The 16625-nt window shown below is 55.7% G+C and overlaps 1 protein-coding gene across 3 annotated transcripts; it reads right to left on the bottom strand.

The window, feature by feature from the left end:
* Positions 1–1586: 1586 nt before the first annotated feature.
* On the bottom strand, positions 1587–15474 carry DEF8 (differentially expressed in FDCP 8 homolog). 3 transcript variants are annotated; one of them, XM_025268575.2, is made up of 13 exons: positions 15321–15397; positions 12567–12627; positions 11243–11364; positions 10519–10616; positions 9192–9341; positions 8281–8422; positions 6934–7098; positions 6316–6443; positions 5853–5966; positions 4943–5023; positions 4242–4382; positions 4033–4142; positions 1587–3152 (listed from the first exon to the last, which is right to left on the bottom strand). In XM_025268575.2, exons 3-13 carry the CDS (start codon positions 11352–11354, stop codon positions 3050–3052), a joined length of 1344 nt encoding a protein of 447 aa, XP_025124360.1. In that variant the 5' UTR covers positions 11355–11364; positions 12567–12627; positions 15321–15397; the 3' UTR covers positions 1587–3049. The 3 variants fall into 3 exon arrangements, with proteins under 3 accessions (XP_025124360.1, XP_006062843.1, XP_025124361.1); XM_006062781.3 differs by lacking the exon at positions 12567–12627 and having other exon boundaries at positions 15321–15474; XM_025268576.2 differs by lacking the exon at positions 12567–12627 and having other exon boundaries at positions 4943–5020; positions 15321–15474.
* Between the last annotated feature and the right edge of the window lie 1151 nt (positions 15475–16625).

Raw genomic sequence — 16625 nt, 5'->3', positions numbered from 1 at the left:
GACTTGTGTTGTTTTGAAATTGGAAGTTTCACTGTGAACTCATGGTTTTTAATGTTTATAGACCAAAAAAGAAATAGATAAGCAGTACTATTTCCACACTACTGAAAGGACCTCTGGGCAGTGATCAGCCCAAAAGTGAGCACACCCAACTATCATGTCCGTCCTCCACCAGAAGGTCCCAGGGCTCCTTGGAGAGATGACTGGTGTCAGGGCTGGGACTGGGGCAATTACTAACTAAGCCTGGAACACTTTCCTGTGCTAGAAAGTAAGAAAGTGCCTAAAGAGTGCCAGGAAGATGTCAGTCAGCTGGACCAAGTGGACCAGAGCGTTTTGAGCAGGATAGATGACAAATTGGACCCACCCACCACTTTGGTGGGTGGAAAATCCCACCAAAAGGGCAAAGCCCAAGTCCAGTCAGAAAAACCCACACTGAAGGAAAGTCTTCAGAATAATTTGTCTGTGATTTTCTGTGTCAGAGTCCTGAACCCTTCCAGATTAAAGGCTAAAATGACATGGCAACTAAGTGGCTGAATTTGAACACGGCTTGCTGTAGGCTTTATGGTCGGCATCCACGTGAGCATCCTGATGTCATGGCCACACCATAGCTGTGGGAGGCATGTCCTTGCTGGGGTAACACAGGAGCACTTAGAGGCAAAGGGGCACCATCTGCAACTTCCACCAGATGGTTCAAAAGAAAGTGTGTGGAGAAAGAGTAAGGCAAATGGGGAAAATGTTAACATTCACGGAATCCAGGAGATGGGTACCTGGGAATGTGTTTGCAGCACTTCTGTAAACCTACAGCTGTTAAAAGTTTAAGAAAAACTCATCCTCGTACCTGAAGTGGGTGGGTGGAAACCGCATGCTCCCTCTGACACAAAGTGTGGTTTTAGTTGTTTGAAGTGGAGGCGCCAGCGTGGGCCCACAGACAGCCCACACACACCTTTCCCCCACCCCTTTGCCACACACTCCTGATGTTTCTTTGAGATCATCCTCAAAACCAGAGGTCGTATCTCCAGAGAGAAATGTACATACACAGAGGTTGGAATGTCATTTGGGAGGGGGTCTTGGGTTCTCCTGAGCTCCAAGGGCCCTTTCAGTGAGTCAAACTTGAAGATCAGAAGTGCTTCTGGGAGCTAGACCTGGGACCGGCACTGCTTACGTTGAGTTAACGTGACAGTCTTCCCTCTGGGAGGACTCAGGAGAGAGGACGTAGGTTCTGTTACAGAGCCAGACTGGGCTCAGCACTTCCTGGAACCCAAACAACCCCAGAGGGTGCTTTAGTGCAGCCTACAGAGGAGGTGTCAGCACACTGAGGCCAAGGTCAGGTGCCCCATTTACACCTGACGCTGTGGGAGGGGCCTGTGGGCTCTGACTAACCCTGTAGCAAACCCCGCCCTGTCCCCAGCACCCAGCCCACACGGCTCTCCTGGGAGGCCTGGCCATACTAACTGGTTCCTCTGGGTTCTGGCTACTGTGACGTGGTCTCAGAAAGACCTACACATGATTCTGTTTAAAGAATCTGTTACCCAGAAGGGGGAGGAGGAGAAGACGTGATGTGGGAGGAAGTTTAAAAAAAAGAGTCAACCTTGCCCAACAAATGGCTACTGACATTTCTTATGGACACAGTGACTGTAACTGGAATAACATGGTGCTGATTACAGAGTCCATTTGGGAGAAGCCAGGATCCCTGGGACAGAAATGCGATGCCGCAGTGAGACGTACAGATCTGAGGTGTAGGAAGAGGGTGCTTAGCCTTTAACCCCCTAGACCCAAGAACGGGAAGCAGGGTGGCACCCCCACAGTGACACTCTGAACAGCCCAGCACAGTCGGAGAGTGGCCTAAAGTCTCTGGGCAGGGCTTCCCTGGGGTGCAGAGGGGCAAGGAGAGGTTGGCACTGTCCTTACCACCCCCCACATTGGCTCAGCTGGCCTCCCTGTTGGCCAAGCCTCTCCTTGCACTTCCCAGTCAAAGGTGATGGATGTCCAGGTGACTGCCTCCTGCCCACCAGCCACCCCAGGTGTCAACAGCCAAGCACAGTCCAGGGCAAGGAGACGGCCAGCAAGGCTAGGGCAGCCTTGCCCTGGACGGTTCCCACAAATGCATCTTCCCCACTGGGTCAGTCCTCCATGCCCAGCTCCCTCTGCCCGCTGGTGGCAGGACCTCCCACACCCCATGAGTCCTGCCTGGTGCTCCCCTGAGCAAGTATTTCCAGTGCCTGATCTCAGTTCCCCAAACAGAAGGCCCCGGTTGAGGGGGTCTCCGAGTGATCCGGAGCCCTCCATAGGCACACTCGGTCCAGGTCTACTGTCCCCTAGCCCTCTCACCTAACCTTGACCTGCCAGGGGCACGGTCCTGCCCGATACCTGGAAGCGCACTTCCTTGCTGGGTGGGACCCCCTCAGCCACCCAGCATGAAGCACCAGAGTGAGCTGGGCTGGGCCAAGGCAGGGGCGGTAGGAGGTGAGATCTCCATGGCAGCCAGTAGCCCCTGGAATGGTCCTGCTGGCGAAGGCCCCAGAGAACCCGGGGGGCAGGGGCAGGGCCCTCGGGAGATAGTGATGAACACAGCCCCAGCCAGGGACAACCAGGGGACCTCAAAAGAGGCAAGGGGCTGGGGGAAGGGCCTCCAAGTAGAACCCATACCGTCCACCACAGGTAAAAGTCAGGCTAAGACTGCATCCTCAGTCTTGTCGGCATTTCCTGGAAGGCTTCCAGGATTTCCAGTGTAGCCAGGGCCCAGTAGCCTTGGTCCCAAGGTGGGCAGGGTAGGATGGGGGGCTCTTGACCAAAGGGGAGGTGAGGGATGCTCCCCCCACCTGACCCTCAAAGCTCTGCACTGGAAGAAGGGTGCACGTCCTGGCCCTCACAGCAGCCCACCCAAAAAACAGACGCCCCAAGCCCCAACACGTGCTGGGGACGGTGGTCCTGGTGGTGCTGGCTCAGCAGTCGGGTGGTCCAGGGGCCAGACCCTAGGTCTCCAGAGTACAGGAAACACCTTGACTGTGGCAACGGCCAGCAGGACAGACAGGCCTAGAAGGGCTTCCATTGCTCAGGCGTCCAGGTCTGGACCAGGCTCCCGGAAGAGTGACTGCTTCCGCAGGGTGAGGCGCGCACACCTTGGGCACGTGGTGGAATTGTCATAGTAGCAGTCCCTGGGGGAGACAGGAATGGCCGTGAAGAGGGGGCTCCACAAGTAGAATTGTAACCCTGAGTCTTCACAATATTCCTTTAACAGACGGGAGCCTGCAGCAGTTTCACCCAGGTATGCCAGCCAGGCCTGTATCCCATACCTCTGTATAGACATCCCAAGGGGCCACACCTATCACCTGGTACCCTCTGACCCTCTTAGTGACTCCCTTCCCTGACCTGTTCCCACTACCGTGCAAAGCGCCCCCCACTCAGGGCTCTGTGGAGGTGCACATGGTCTCCATGGCAGCTTAAATTTTTGAAGGGGGCACAGCAACATTTGACAGGACACCTCACAAACTGCCAGCTCAAGGGAGCTCAGAGTTTCAACCTTTGTGCTACAGTCCTTACTGAGACTGCAGTCCAGCTCTGCTGACCTATGAGGTTGAGGGTCACTCTGAGAAACAGCAAGGGCCAGGAAAATCCAGTGTGGACAGAAACGGGGTGGTGGGGTCCCATCTGAGCCCAGTGTGACAAGCCGTGTGGGCCCCACAGGCACACGCCTACTGATAAGTGTACTTAAAGAGTTCACATATCTTATTCCCACTGCTGTGTATCATTCTTCCAAACATCCACAAGTCTTTAGGACATAAATGCTTCCATTGTTGAACCTAAGTACTTAATAAATAAAACTGTTGGGTATTTCTTGTGGCCTAAGGATGTTTTAAAAAGAAAAACACACACAAAAACTAGAAAGCTTAGGAAGCTCCAGCCTCAGTAAACCTAAGTCCCATTTGAAACCAGGTGGCAAAGGTCAAGCCCCAGCCTCTCCCCACCCGACACTCCCAGCACTGTCTCTCCCACACCTGTCATCTACCATCTACGGAGGCGGACGCTCACACAGACCTGTGGAAGACGGCAGAGCAGTCGGCGCACACGGACGTGTGGCTGTCAAAGGGGAAGAGCACATCTCCCTCCCGGCAGAGCTCACACACAAAGCCCTTGGCCTGGCACCGCTGCGGGCAAGGCGGGGAGGTCAGTGCCCACTCCCAGGTGGGGGGGCACATCCTCCCGAGCCGCCCTCCCACCTCCCCACCTGGCTTGTGGGGGCCCACCTCACAGTCCAGTTTGATGTGCTTGGCAAACAGCGTGTGGGTCTCAGCCAGCGAGCAGCCCAGCCGGCCCGTGTGCGTGTCCAGCAGGTCCTGCACCGAGTACATCTCATCGTTCTCCACAAAGTGCTGCCGGTCCTGGAGCTGCAGATGCAGCCATGTGACCCCGGAGCCGCCAGGCCGGGGCCCTTGCCTGCCCAGAGCCTTCTTCCCAGCTTTATCTTGTCCACACATCTCACCACCCAATGCGCTGCTTCCTACTCTTCCTGCCGGCCCAACCCAGAGAGTGCACTCCTAGGTGAGGGCCAGGTCCCACCCGCTCTGCTCCCCAGGACCCAGAACACCATCGGCCCACAGCAGGCACCCAGTGAGTGCTTGCAAACAAGTAAGTAGGTGAGCCTCAAAGTGTTCTGTGGTCGGCCCTCCCTGGGTCCACTCCATGGAGGCTCCCGTGAAGGTTGCAGGGTAACACCCACTCTCTCAGTGCTTCTCATGCTGACAGAAGCAGAGAACACTTTTGTGGGTAGAATGCTTTTGTGGGTAGACTTGGTGTTCCCTGGGACAGTGCGGAGACCCTCTGCTGACGGCACAGCACATGAGCAGTGTCAAGTCTTCCCCTCATGATCCTGGTCTGTTTCCTGCCCTCCTGGAGGGCCCCTTCCCCACCCCACCCCTCCTCTACCCCGGGGGGCGGGTGGACTGACCTGCAGGAGCAGGCGCGCAGCCATGGCCTCCCTGCAGGTGATAAAATATGGCTTCATGAGCAAGATATCCTGGCGCAGCTTCTGTGGACAAGAGGGGCAGGTGGGCATCTCTGGCCAGAGCAGGGGCTGTCCTGGGCATGTCTGCATGGCCAGTGGGGGTGAGGCGGGGCTGGCTTTGTGGGAAGCTTTGTCATTTTACACTCTGGGTCAGTAGAGGACCGTAAGTACATTCCCGTCCCCCCACGACAGTCCCAGCTTTGAGCCCTCCAACCGAGCTCAAGGTCAAGACACAGTTTCCCACCAGGCAGGACCCTAAGCTTCCATAGTGCACAGTTGCTCCCCGTCCAGCTCCACATGCACACACACACCTTGGGAGCACCTGAGCTTGCATCAGACTGCCCAGTTGAACCCAGATCCCCTCCTCAGCTCAGTGGCCCTGTGCCTCAGCTCCTCCCCACCAAGTCCCATCCCTCTCCGCACCCACCTGAGGCACACCCCATCCCGCCCTCCTGCTGAGTGCCAAAGAGAGGACCCCCAGTCACACACAGCTCCTCAGAACAGCGACCAGACGTGGCTGGGCCAATGTGAGGCTGCTCTTGACAATACACACTGGGACGCAGACTAATACAAGACAGAAACGCCACACGATGTGTCTCAACAGTGTGCACGAAATAAAAGACATCACTGAGATGAACTTCACCTCATTTTTCTACTGTGGTTGCTAGAAAATTTCAAACTGCCTCTGAGCCTCGCGTGCTATTTCGTATTGTGACTGGACAGTTGCTCTAGCGACTTTTAACTTAAAGGGCAGTGGGGGGGGGGGGGGTGGTTAGCGACACAGGTGGCATCTCCTCACACAGCTGCGAAGGGGGAGCAGAGTTGCCCCACGCCCGCCACTCCACTGTCTTACCCGGATCTCTACCAGCTCCTCCACATAGTTGAACAGCAGAGGATTGATCTCCCGGAGCCGGAGCACTGGCCTCGACATCATTAGCGCCAGGTAGCGCATGCTGCCACGGGACACCTGGGCCAGAGGGGAGGAAAGGTGGCACCTCTGCGCTCCGCCCCGCCCCTGCAGCACCGCCCTGTCTCGGGCCCCACCCCACTCTGCCCCACCCCGAGGCCCCGCCCCACTCTGCCCCACCCCAAGGCCCCGCCCCACTCTGCCCCACCCCGAGGCCCCGCCCCACTCTGCCCCACCCCGAGGCCCCGCCCCACTCTGCCCCACCCCGAGGCCCCGCCCCAGCCTGTGCCCTGACCGGCCCCCGAAGCCACGCCCCAGGCCCCAGCGCTCCGCCACGCCCCCGGCCACACCACGCCCCCACCCAATCCCAAGGGCGGCACCCCTCGCTCCCCACTCTCTCTCTCCGCACCTTGCGCGGCTCGAAGTCCCAGTTGTGCACCACACGCGCTGGGATGACAGCCAGATCGTTCCAGTGGCAGTGACTGCAGTAGTACTGGCCAGTGTAGTCGCACTGCCGGGCCTCGCTGGGCACGCCCCCTGTGGAGATGCTCCAAAGTCAGGGAGACCTGAGAGGGCCCCTCCCCCAGCTGCACCAAGGGTTCCCACCGCCCGGCCCCGCCCCTGACTCGTCCTCTTCTAAGTCGCCCCGCTTCCCGTTTCTCATCAGTAGAACGGGACAGTAGATGGGGAATCCCTTGAGTCAATGTCAGTATGTTTCTAGGAAGGCCTGACACACAGCGTGTGAGTGTAGTGTGGTCTTCCCATGGGGTGGGTTTTCTGTGATGATGCGGTCACAGGAGAGAGACTGTAGCCCAGCCCTGCAGGGACTCCTAGGGGAACCTTGGTCAGGTTGGGCAGGCGTGAAAAGGTGCCAAAAGCAGTCCTTTTTGGCTTCCCAAGGAGAGGAGCTCAACTGCGCATTCCTCCCATTTACTTACGCAGCTGATGGCAGGGCACCCTGCCCAGGACAGCTCCCCTCAGCCCTGCGCCTTGCCCAACTCCCACCCCCCACCCCGGGGGCACTCACGCAGAGAGATGGGTGCTCGGCACTCCGCACAGCGGTAATCCTGGCTGTCCAAGCCTGCCTCAGGACAGATGTTCAGCTCATACTCGGCCTGGTGGCTGACTTTGGACCGCACACAGGGCTTGGAGATGAGGTTCAAACACTTGCTGTGACAGCGGTAATAACACCCTGGGATGGGGGCCCAACAGCATGCCTCTTAGGAGGAGGGTCACTCTGCAGCCCAGGCTGACCTTCAGCTTCCGGGACCCCCAGGGGCCTCCACTCAGCTTCCCAGATCAACCCAAGAGCCTCTCCAGGTGCCACTGCAGGTCCCCAAATGTCCCCACCCCAAGCCTTGCCCTGAAGGTACGTGCACACCTTTCTCCCAATTTCAGACTCAGAAGTCCAGGGGCCTACCAGCCATGCCCACTGGGATACCCAAGGGGATCAAGGCCAAGCCATCTAAGTGAAACCCGGCTCTTCCTACCCAAATCCACCACAGCTTCCCATCTCAGATTTCAGGGACTCTGTCTTTCAACCTCCTGAGACTACAAACTGGGAAGTCATCCCGACTCCTCTCTTACACCCATGTCCAGTCCTTCAGCTATAGCTGCACTTGGCCCTTCTCATCTGAATGTCAGAGTCTCACCCTGGTCAGAAGGCCATCATTTTCCCTCCCCCATGCCATACTCAGCTCAGCAGCTGGAGTTAAAACCTAAGTATATCCACCCACATGGACCCAGTGCACTTAGAGAAAAGCCCCCTGCCACCTCTGAAGCACCTCTATGCCACGCTGCTCTCTGCTCCTCATGAAATACACTGGACACACACTGACCACAGGCCTTTGTACATACAGCTCCCCTGCAGAAATGTTCCTTCCCAGATATGCTCCTGGTTTGCCCCTAACCTCCAAGCTTTTTTATTAAATGTTACATGAAGCCTTTTCATTTCACCCTAAAATAGCAGCACCCCACTCCCTGACATGCTTGTGCCCCCCTAGCCTTCTTCACTATTTCTAACACACCACATTACTGACTCATTTGATTTCTCATCCAGAGCAGCACCTCCAATACAGTGATGTGTCTCTACAATGTCCAGCGGGGTAGCCACCAACCTTGCATGGCTACTGTGTACTTGGAACATGCACAGTACAACTGAGGAGCTAGTTATCTATGTTCAATAATTTAAATATGAAGAGTCACATGTGGCTAGTGGACTTGAGCCCAGTGAAGGCAGACACCTGGGTCTCTCATCTCTTGCTACACCCACCACACACTGCAGGGTTCTGCAAATACTGAGGACACGATAGAGAACCCCTCTCCCCAGAGACCTAGACTGCCAGCCCAGAAGGGCAGTCTGGTCTCCGCCCACCTGTGCAGGTGTACCAGGTCTGAATGAGGCCCCAGATGACTGTGTTACACTTGTCACATGTCTGCTTCACACTCTTGCTCTTCTCCTTGTAGAAGCGGTGCTCGAGAAGGACTCGAATGTTGGGCTCATCTTCATTGGGGTCCTAGGGAGGAGACCAGGGAGGCGTCACAGCTCCTTCTGGACACATGAGCCCCTTGACTGCATCTCCCAGGCACTACATAGCAAAGGTTACCACAGACCCCTCCCTTTACAATAGGACAGGGTGCCCGGTCAGGCCTGGTCCACTGAGATTACAGACCACCTCTGTACCTAGTTGCTGCACCAGAGCCACATTAGGGCCAAGGGCACGTGAGCAGTACTAAGGGGCACTCGCTGCCCTCCCTGCTTTGTTTTGGCTGGCTGAGAGCAGACCCAGATTGGTGGAAGCTGTCCTGGACTTGCCAGGGAAGAGCAGAGCAATAGAAAAGCGGGACCTGTGGTCTCCAATGCCAGTAGCTGCCAGATGGGCCCAGGGAACCCGCAACACATCCACGTGAGTAAATCTACACAACCAACTCCTTTAAGCCACTGTCTTTTGGGCTGTCTGAGCCCATACCATTGCCTTACCTATATTCTAATGAAACTACCACTGTCCAAAACCCATGGACTCATGAACCAGACATCAAGAACTACATGACGGACCCCAGTGGTTATTGGCTTCCAGGATCCACGACCCCTTATGTTGTCATCTTCAGGGAACCAGGACACACTCTGGGTCATGTGGTTCAAGGTGGGACTAACTCACCCACCTGCTTCAGTAGGTGGACACATGACCCAGGACTACAGGCAGGATCAGAGCTGGGTTGAGGGCTCATCACTCCCCCAGCCTCCAGTTCAGCTCTGGCTGCTGGTGAGGGTGGACCGGCACCCACCTTCAGCTCCTGAAGCTTCAGCCGGAGATGGATGAGTCTCACCACGGCGTCCTTCTGCTTCTCCGAGTGTTCTGGAAGGTCCAGGATGACCTGCTTGCACTCCTGGATGGCCTGCCGCAGCTGCTGGACATCAGAGGCCAGGAACAGGCCCTGCTCACATGGAGGGAGGCAGTTTGGGGACAATGATAGTCAGATTGTGTGTCGTTGGGCCCAGAACAGATCTCCCCACCCATCTCGAGCCCCGATGGCCCAAAGACTTGCTCAACGCCCAGGACCATCAGCAGCAGAGGCAGGCCCCAGCCCACACCACCTGCCCACTCTCTGGACCTGTCCACCCATGGGCCTCCGGAGACCTAACTCATGGTGTTCTTCAAAACACAACTTCCCTCTTTTAGAAATCCAATTGCTCTTCTGGCTGTGCTATCTCGCTTGCTTCTACAGAACTTCCTCTTGGATGAAATCAGGGGAAATGACACTTGTTTGTCAAGAAGGAGAGGAAGTGGCCTCTGGTTCAATCGCCAAGCTCAGAGACACCCCTGGCTGCCACCTGCCCTCAGGCCCAGCACCTCACAGGCTGACCCGAGCTCGGGTCCAACAAAGCCCTAAACTTGGGCAAGGAGACAGGCCAGCTGGCAGAGCTAGAGGCTGGGGCCCCAAGAAAGGGGTGTCACTGCCCGCAGGAGTGCAAAATAAGGGTTCAAACACATAACTGAGAGGAGTGTATGTACCTGCAGAATGTAAAGTTAAAGGCCACATGGCCAGCAAAATGAACAGCAAACGAGAAACGGGGGCTCAGGAGAATCTTAAAATCCTATGTGAATGTTACCATAGCATCTCTCTCAAACAACAGTTGGAGATAGTTTGCAAAGATTTTGAAACTTTAAAGGAATTATTAGAGCCCTTTAATTAAAAAAAAAAAAACCCACAGGGTTTTCATGGAACAAAACCTAGCTCAGACAGGAGTGGCCCTGCCTAGCTGAGCAGGTGGTGGTGGGCAGTGGCCGCCCTTGCCTTCACCCTGCAATGGACGACAGGATTCCCCAGGACCCCAGATGGACTCAGCCCCCATATCTGCTTTGTAGGATCCTGCATGGAGGGGAGAGAATGGCTGCCCAGGAGGACAGAGCCCAGGCTCCCAAACACTGCATCCAACCCATTCCCACAGGCTGGCACACAGGTATAGGGTGGGAGCCGGGTGTCACGTAGGCCTCAGACTCCATGCCTGGAGGCCCGGCTGAGATGGACGTGGCCAACTCTTCAAACTCGGAGGGGGTGGGGGGGTGGGGGCAGGTGGTCACCTTGTCCACCCACAGACCCTGAACCTTACCACGGGGCGAGCAAAGTGGTCCTCAGACAGGCCAAGATCCATCACACGCTCTGGGCAGCGGAACTCTGGTTCCCCGGGAGGCAGCTCAGGCAGGCGTGCTGCAGCGGGGCAGGTGGGGAGGGCGGCAGAGAGATGAGTCGGCCCACCACCCCAGGAGGGCACTGCGGGGCCCTCAGGGAGCAGGGAGCCCACAGAGGTGCCCAGGGAAGCAGGGCTCTACTCTGGGGTGAGCCCTGCGTGCACCTGCAGAGGACCCTGTGTCCTCGTGGTGACAGGACAGAGCCGTGCAAAACCAGGGTTACAGAAACATGCGGTTTCTAAGGCTCACAGCTTGCGCGTGCATCTGTGGACTGGAGGAGGACCTCTGAAGGGCTACACGCTGGAACATGGGAGCCTCTGTGTGGACTCTGGCAGCCTGCGGGCTCAGTCTACAATCTCAGGGCTCACATCCTGCTGACCTCTCACCCTGCAGGTCTCGGCTCTGAGTTCACACCCCAAGTGTTCCCCAAGGGTGCACCTGCTGTGTGCGACCCCTGGGACATGGCAGACAAGACAGTGACACATCCCTGCCCAGGGGCGTGTTCATTCTCCTGAGGATGGACCAGGGGGAAGCAGTCTGAACTGTGAAGAAGCCACCTGCATGCCCCCAGGGAGGAACCACCTGAGGATGGGGGCTGGCATGAGCAGGGGAGACCACCTACACAACCCCACCCCCCAAATCCACCTTGAGAAGTAATGTCCGGGGCCTCCTCGCCAGCCCCCTGCTCATGCTGCTGCTTGTTGAAGGGGTTGAGATGGACCTGCCGGAACCGGGCGAGCTTCTCGTCATATTCCATAGCACCCCACCTGCAGACAGCCGGGAAGAGCAGAGGTGGGTGTCCAGCACTCAGGTTCACTGGGGTCCCCTTCCCTTTTCAAGTGCCTGAGGTATCAGAGGGGAGACCTGGCCCCTCTCACTTCCCTGGAGGGTCCAGGCCAAATACCCCACACCACAGCCCCACCCCCACCCCACCAGCCCCTCCCCAAGCCAGCTCAGCCCCCATGGCTGTCCCCTCAGTGAGAGCAGTGATGCCCAAGTCACCGATGGGGCAGGCAGGGCTGGGGGTGCCCAGCCAGACCTCCAGCACAGAGCCCCTTTGGTCCCATGCACATCGCCTGGCCAGCCAACACTCAGTGCCTCCCTCTTGCCCGGGACCCAGGGTGCTCCTTCCCTGTCAGAGCACCCAGAAAGCCCGGCCAGTAGAAGGCTCAGTGCAGATGCCAGGGCTCAGGCCTGCCCTGCCACCTGCAATGTGGCCCAGGGCAGGACCCACCTTAACACTGCCCTGTGGAGAGGCCTTCTGAATGCTGTATGACCACCATGTGGCCTGAGCCCACGGCTGGCCCCACACCCCAGGACCCAAGGGCACAGGCAGCAACTGCTGAGCTCACAGCTGGGAGCTCAGCAAACCACAGACACACAGGGCTGGTGGCTCCTGAGACAGAGGCCCACACTTAACTAGTTGACCCACATCCCTTAGCTTCTCTCTGCTCCAAGGACAAAATGAGTTCACAGGAGGCTGAAAGATGTTTTCAAAACTTTGTAGGAAGGACATGGATGTTGGCTATGCTCTGCTGACACCTGGGTTGCAGTCTGAAATAATCTGTAATTATAAAAGGCAATCCTATGACTCCTGTGTGCCCACACACACACTGAAAGGAAAACTGAGCCAGCAGCGATGGCCCGAGGCCACCCTCCACCCGTAGTGTTGCCCTGCACCTGGGTGGGGACCCCCACACCTCTGCGGGACCTGTCTGCCTCTGGAGGGATGTGAGTTGAAAGTTCTGGACCACTAGAACTGGCACCTGCAGACCAACTACCTGTTGGTCACAGCAGGGCAGGACATGGTGCCACGAACCCAAATCCCTATCTCCCTTATAACCTGAGGTCTGTGGGAAGCTCACAAACTGTTTGGCTCTGATGCCCAGTGCCTCACCAGATGACAGGAACCACAGTGCCCAGGGAAGCCTCCAGAATGCAGGGGAGACCCAGCTGTCCCCATACTCACCAGCCCCTTCTTCCCAAGTGGTGAAGAATCCCTGGGCTGCTCACCCCCAGACTTCATTCAACTGAGACACAAATAAACTTCTGTTTAAACTACTGTTATCGGGAGGAGGATTTCTGTCTCTTGCAGCCAAAACAGATCCATACTAATGACCCCCAACAGACTGTGATCAGCAGGCAAATTGGCCCTACTCAAATCCACACTCTATCAGCTCTAGCTGTGTGACCTTGGGCAAATGCCTAAACTTTTCTGTGCTTTTGAGCTGTCATGTTTCAAGCGGGGATAATAATAGTATCCGCTGTAAAGAGTTACTGTCTAAACGAGACTACAAACTGGAGACTAAGCACAGGTGCGTGGCAGTCAGTCCAGCCCCCAAAGACTGGAGGGTCAGGAGCTACCCCCATGGGTCTCTCCTCAGAAATCTCTCAGCATTTTACAATACAGCCAGAGGCATTATAGAGAACAGGATGACATTCCTGAAAAAACTAGAAACAGACTTGCAATATGATTGCGCAATGCCATTCCTGGGCATACATCTGGAGAAAACTGAAATTCAAAAAGATATACGCACCCAGCATCCATCAGAGCACTATTCACAATAGCCAACACATGGAAAGAACTTACATGTCCATCAACAAATGAGTGGATAAAGGTGTGGTACAAATACACACAATGATATGCTGCTGCTGCTGCTGCTGCTGCTAAGTTGCGTCAGTCGTGTCCAACTCTGTGCGACCCCATAGATGGCAGCCCAACAGGCTCCTCTGTCTCTGGGATTGTCCAGGCAAGAATACTGGAGTGGGTTGCCATTTCCTTCTCCAATGCATGAAAGTGAAAAGTGAAAGTGAAGTCGCTTAGTCATGTCTGACTCTTAGCGACCCCATGGACTGTAGCCTACCAGGCTCCTCCGTCCATGGGTTCTCCAGGCAAGAGTACTGGAGTGGGGTACCATTGCCTTCTCTGTCACAATGGAATATTAGCCATAAAAAAGAATGAAATAATGCCGTTTGCAGCAACATGGATGCAACTAGAGATTACCACACTAAGTCCAAAAGACAGAAACCATACGATATCACTTAAATGTGGAATCTAAAATATGACACAAGTGAACTTATCTGCAAAACAGAAACAGACACACAGATGTGTCAAGAAAACAGACTGGTGGTTGCCAAGTGGTTGGGGGTGGGGGTTGGATTGGGGTTATGGGGTTAACAGATGCAAACCATTATACAAACGATGTATAAACAAGAAGATCCTACTGTATAGCACAGGGAAATATATTCCACATCCTGTAATAAACCATAATGGACAAGAACATGAAAAAGATATCTGTATCTGTAACAGAAGCACTTTGCTGTACACCAGAAACTAACATTGTAAATCAACCATGTTTAAATTTTTAAAAATACAGAAAATGCACAGGTTCTTAGGCCTTAGTCAGAAAGAAAATAAAACATGGCCTGAGGATCTCAAAGGCAGGAACACTGCTCAGCTGCCCTCCTCTGGGATACAAGCCCTCCAGGAAATCGCATCTCTCATTAAGCTCCTGATGGGTAGGCCAGGCAGAGAGGCCATGGATGAGTGAGTGACTGGGGTAATCTGACCTCTTTCAGCCTCAGTTCCTCTCCTGCCAAAGTTAAGAAAATTGCATTTTCCAGGGAGAAGGGGGTGCCGGGAGCAGCCAGAAGGGGTCCTAATGCAGGGGCCCAGCAGACAAAGTGTGCAGCCACTGGCTTAGAGGAGAGCAATAGCAACCCTCACCACCCGACCAGGTTTACCCACAGAGAGCTCTGCACCCCAAATTCAGGCCTGACCTCAGACAGGAGCAAGCCAGAAGGTGGACACTGAGCAAGCAGCATGCAGGACACCCACTAGTCCACTGTCTCCCCTTCTCCAGAGACCTCCTCTCACCAGGGTCGGGGTGAGGAGCCCACGACTTTGCAACTAGAGGACCCTGAGAACAAAGCCCAACATCTCTCAGGCCCTGAGGAACACGGGGCTGAAGCTCAGATGTGCCCGAACCAGCCTTGCCTGTTCTGCTTGTGACATAGCCACCAGAGGTCCTGTCATCACCCGGCTACCACCCGAGGTCCCTAAACTTTGCACCAGAGGGGACAGGGCAAAGGTGCACCCTAGCTGCTCACGGCCATCAGGAGGCCTCCAGGACCCCACTGGGAGCAGGGCCGCTACTGTCCCTTTAAAGATTGCTTGCCACTGAAGCTTGGCAGCGCCACCCCCACCTCTGGGTGACGCCACCCCAAAAGGGCCTCCCCCACCTTCACCCACAACAACAGCAGCAACATACACTCTGGGGACCCTCGCTAAGTGGCTCCGCACAGGACCAGTTGTCTCCCACCACACCCCGTCCGTTTAAGAGATGAGGAAACAGGCTCAGAGTGGTCCAACCCCAGCGCACGGTGGCACAGTCGTGGGGTCCCTTCTGCCCTCTCGCATCCCACAGACGTGCGCGGTGACAGCTGGAAGGGGTGACAGTGTGCCCGGGGACGGCCTTCCCAGCTAGACCCTGACAGAGCGGGATCGGGGCCCCTGAGGTCCCCAAGCCCCTCTGCCCCCAGGTGATCGCCCGGGAGTCTGAATCCTGCTTTGCGCCCGGGCCTGGGCCTCGGCCGGGTTCCTCGCCCCCTACGCCCCGGTGTCCACTTCGGGAGAGAGGCTCCCCGGACTCCGGGGCGCGGCGGCGCGAGCGTCCGAGTCCCCGCCACCCAGAACCCCGCCTGCGCCCCTCCCGCCGCTCACCTGACCACCGCCGCCCCGGTTACATTGTAGCCGCCCCGCCGGGCTCGTTACCGCGTATCCATCGCCGCCCTAAATACACTGTATCCGCCTCGCTCGCTGCTGCCTCCTGCGGTCGGGAGGCTCACGACACCGGCGGAGTTTGCGCGTCCCACTCCCGGACCCAGGCCTCCACCTCCCAGTCCAAGAAATGGGTGACCCTTCATGCCAATTGTTTAAGATGGTGTGAAATAAAATTCACGCATCATGGAAGACAAAGAAAATTTAAACACGAAAAATTTCTCTGCCCTTTACCCGCCTCTCTCCTCGCTGTGCATCTGATCTGCATTTATGCATCTGCCAAACCACCCCCATCAGCAGAAACGCCTCCTGGAATCCAGCACAGCTGCTTAAAAGACAAGGTCACTTCCTGAACTTCTTTGCCAACAAAGGCTCCTATAGTCAAAGCTGTGGTTTTTCCAGTAGTCATGTACGGATGTGAAGGTTGGATTATAATGAAAGACGAGCACCAAAGAATTGATACTTCCAAATTGTGGTGCTGGAGAAGAGTCTTGAGACTCCCTTGGACTGCAAGGAGATCAAACCAGTCAATCCTAAAGGAAATCAACCCTGAATATTTAATGGAAGGGCTAATGCTCCTTGGAATCTGAAGCTCCAATACTTTGGCCACCTGATGGAAAGAGCTGACTCATCAGAAAAGACCTTGATGCTGGGAAAGACTGAGGGCAGGAGAAGGGGGCAACAGAGCACGAGATAATTGGATGACATCACCAACTCGATGGACATGAGTTTGAGCAAACTCTGGAAGATGGTGAAGGACAGGGAAGCCTGAAATGGTGCAGTCCATGGGGTCACAAAGAGTTGGACACAACTTAGCAACTGAACAGCTTCTTGATCTTGTGAGGGGCCATGATGAGCTTAGATTTGAATTGTGTAAACTGTGGATTCAGAGAAGGCAATGGCACCCCACTCCAGTACTCTTGGCTGGAAAATCCCGTGGATGGAGGAGCCTGGTGGGCTGCAGTCCATGGGGTCGCTGAGAGTCAGACATGACTGAGCGACTTCACTTTCACTTTTCACTTTCATGCATTGGAGAAGGAAATGGCAACCCACTCCAGTATTCTTGCCTGGAGAATCCCAAGGACGGCTGAGCCTGGTGGACTGCCGTCTATGGGGTCGCACAGAGTCGGACACGACTGAAGCGACTTAGCAGCAGCAGCAGCAGCAAACTGTGGATTATGCTCCTGTGCTCTGTCTCAAGAAACTTGTATAACTGTGACTTAACTTCTAATGGCAAAACAGTCCTTG

The sequence above is a fragment of the Bubalus bubalis genome, chromosome 18 (assembly GCF_019923935.1).
Source record: "Bubalus bubalis isolate 160015118507 breed Murrah chromosome 18, NDDB_SH_1, whole genome shotgun sequence".
In the NCBI taxonomy this organism is placed as follows: Eukaryota; Metazoa; Chordata; class Mammalia; order Artiodactyla; family Bovidae; genus Bubalus; species Bubalus bubalis.
This window is presented reverse-complemented; position numbering and strand designations above follow the sequence as displayed.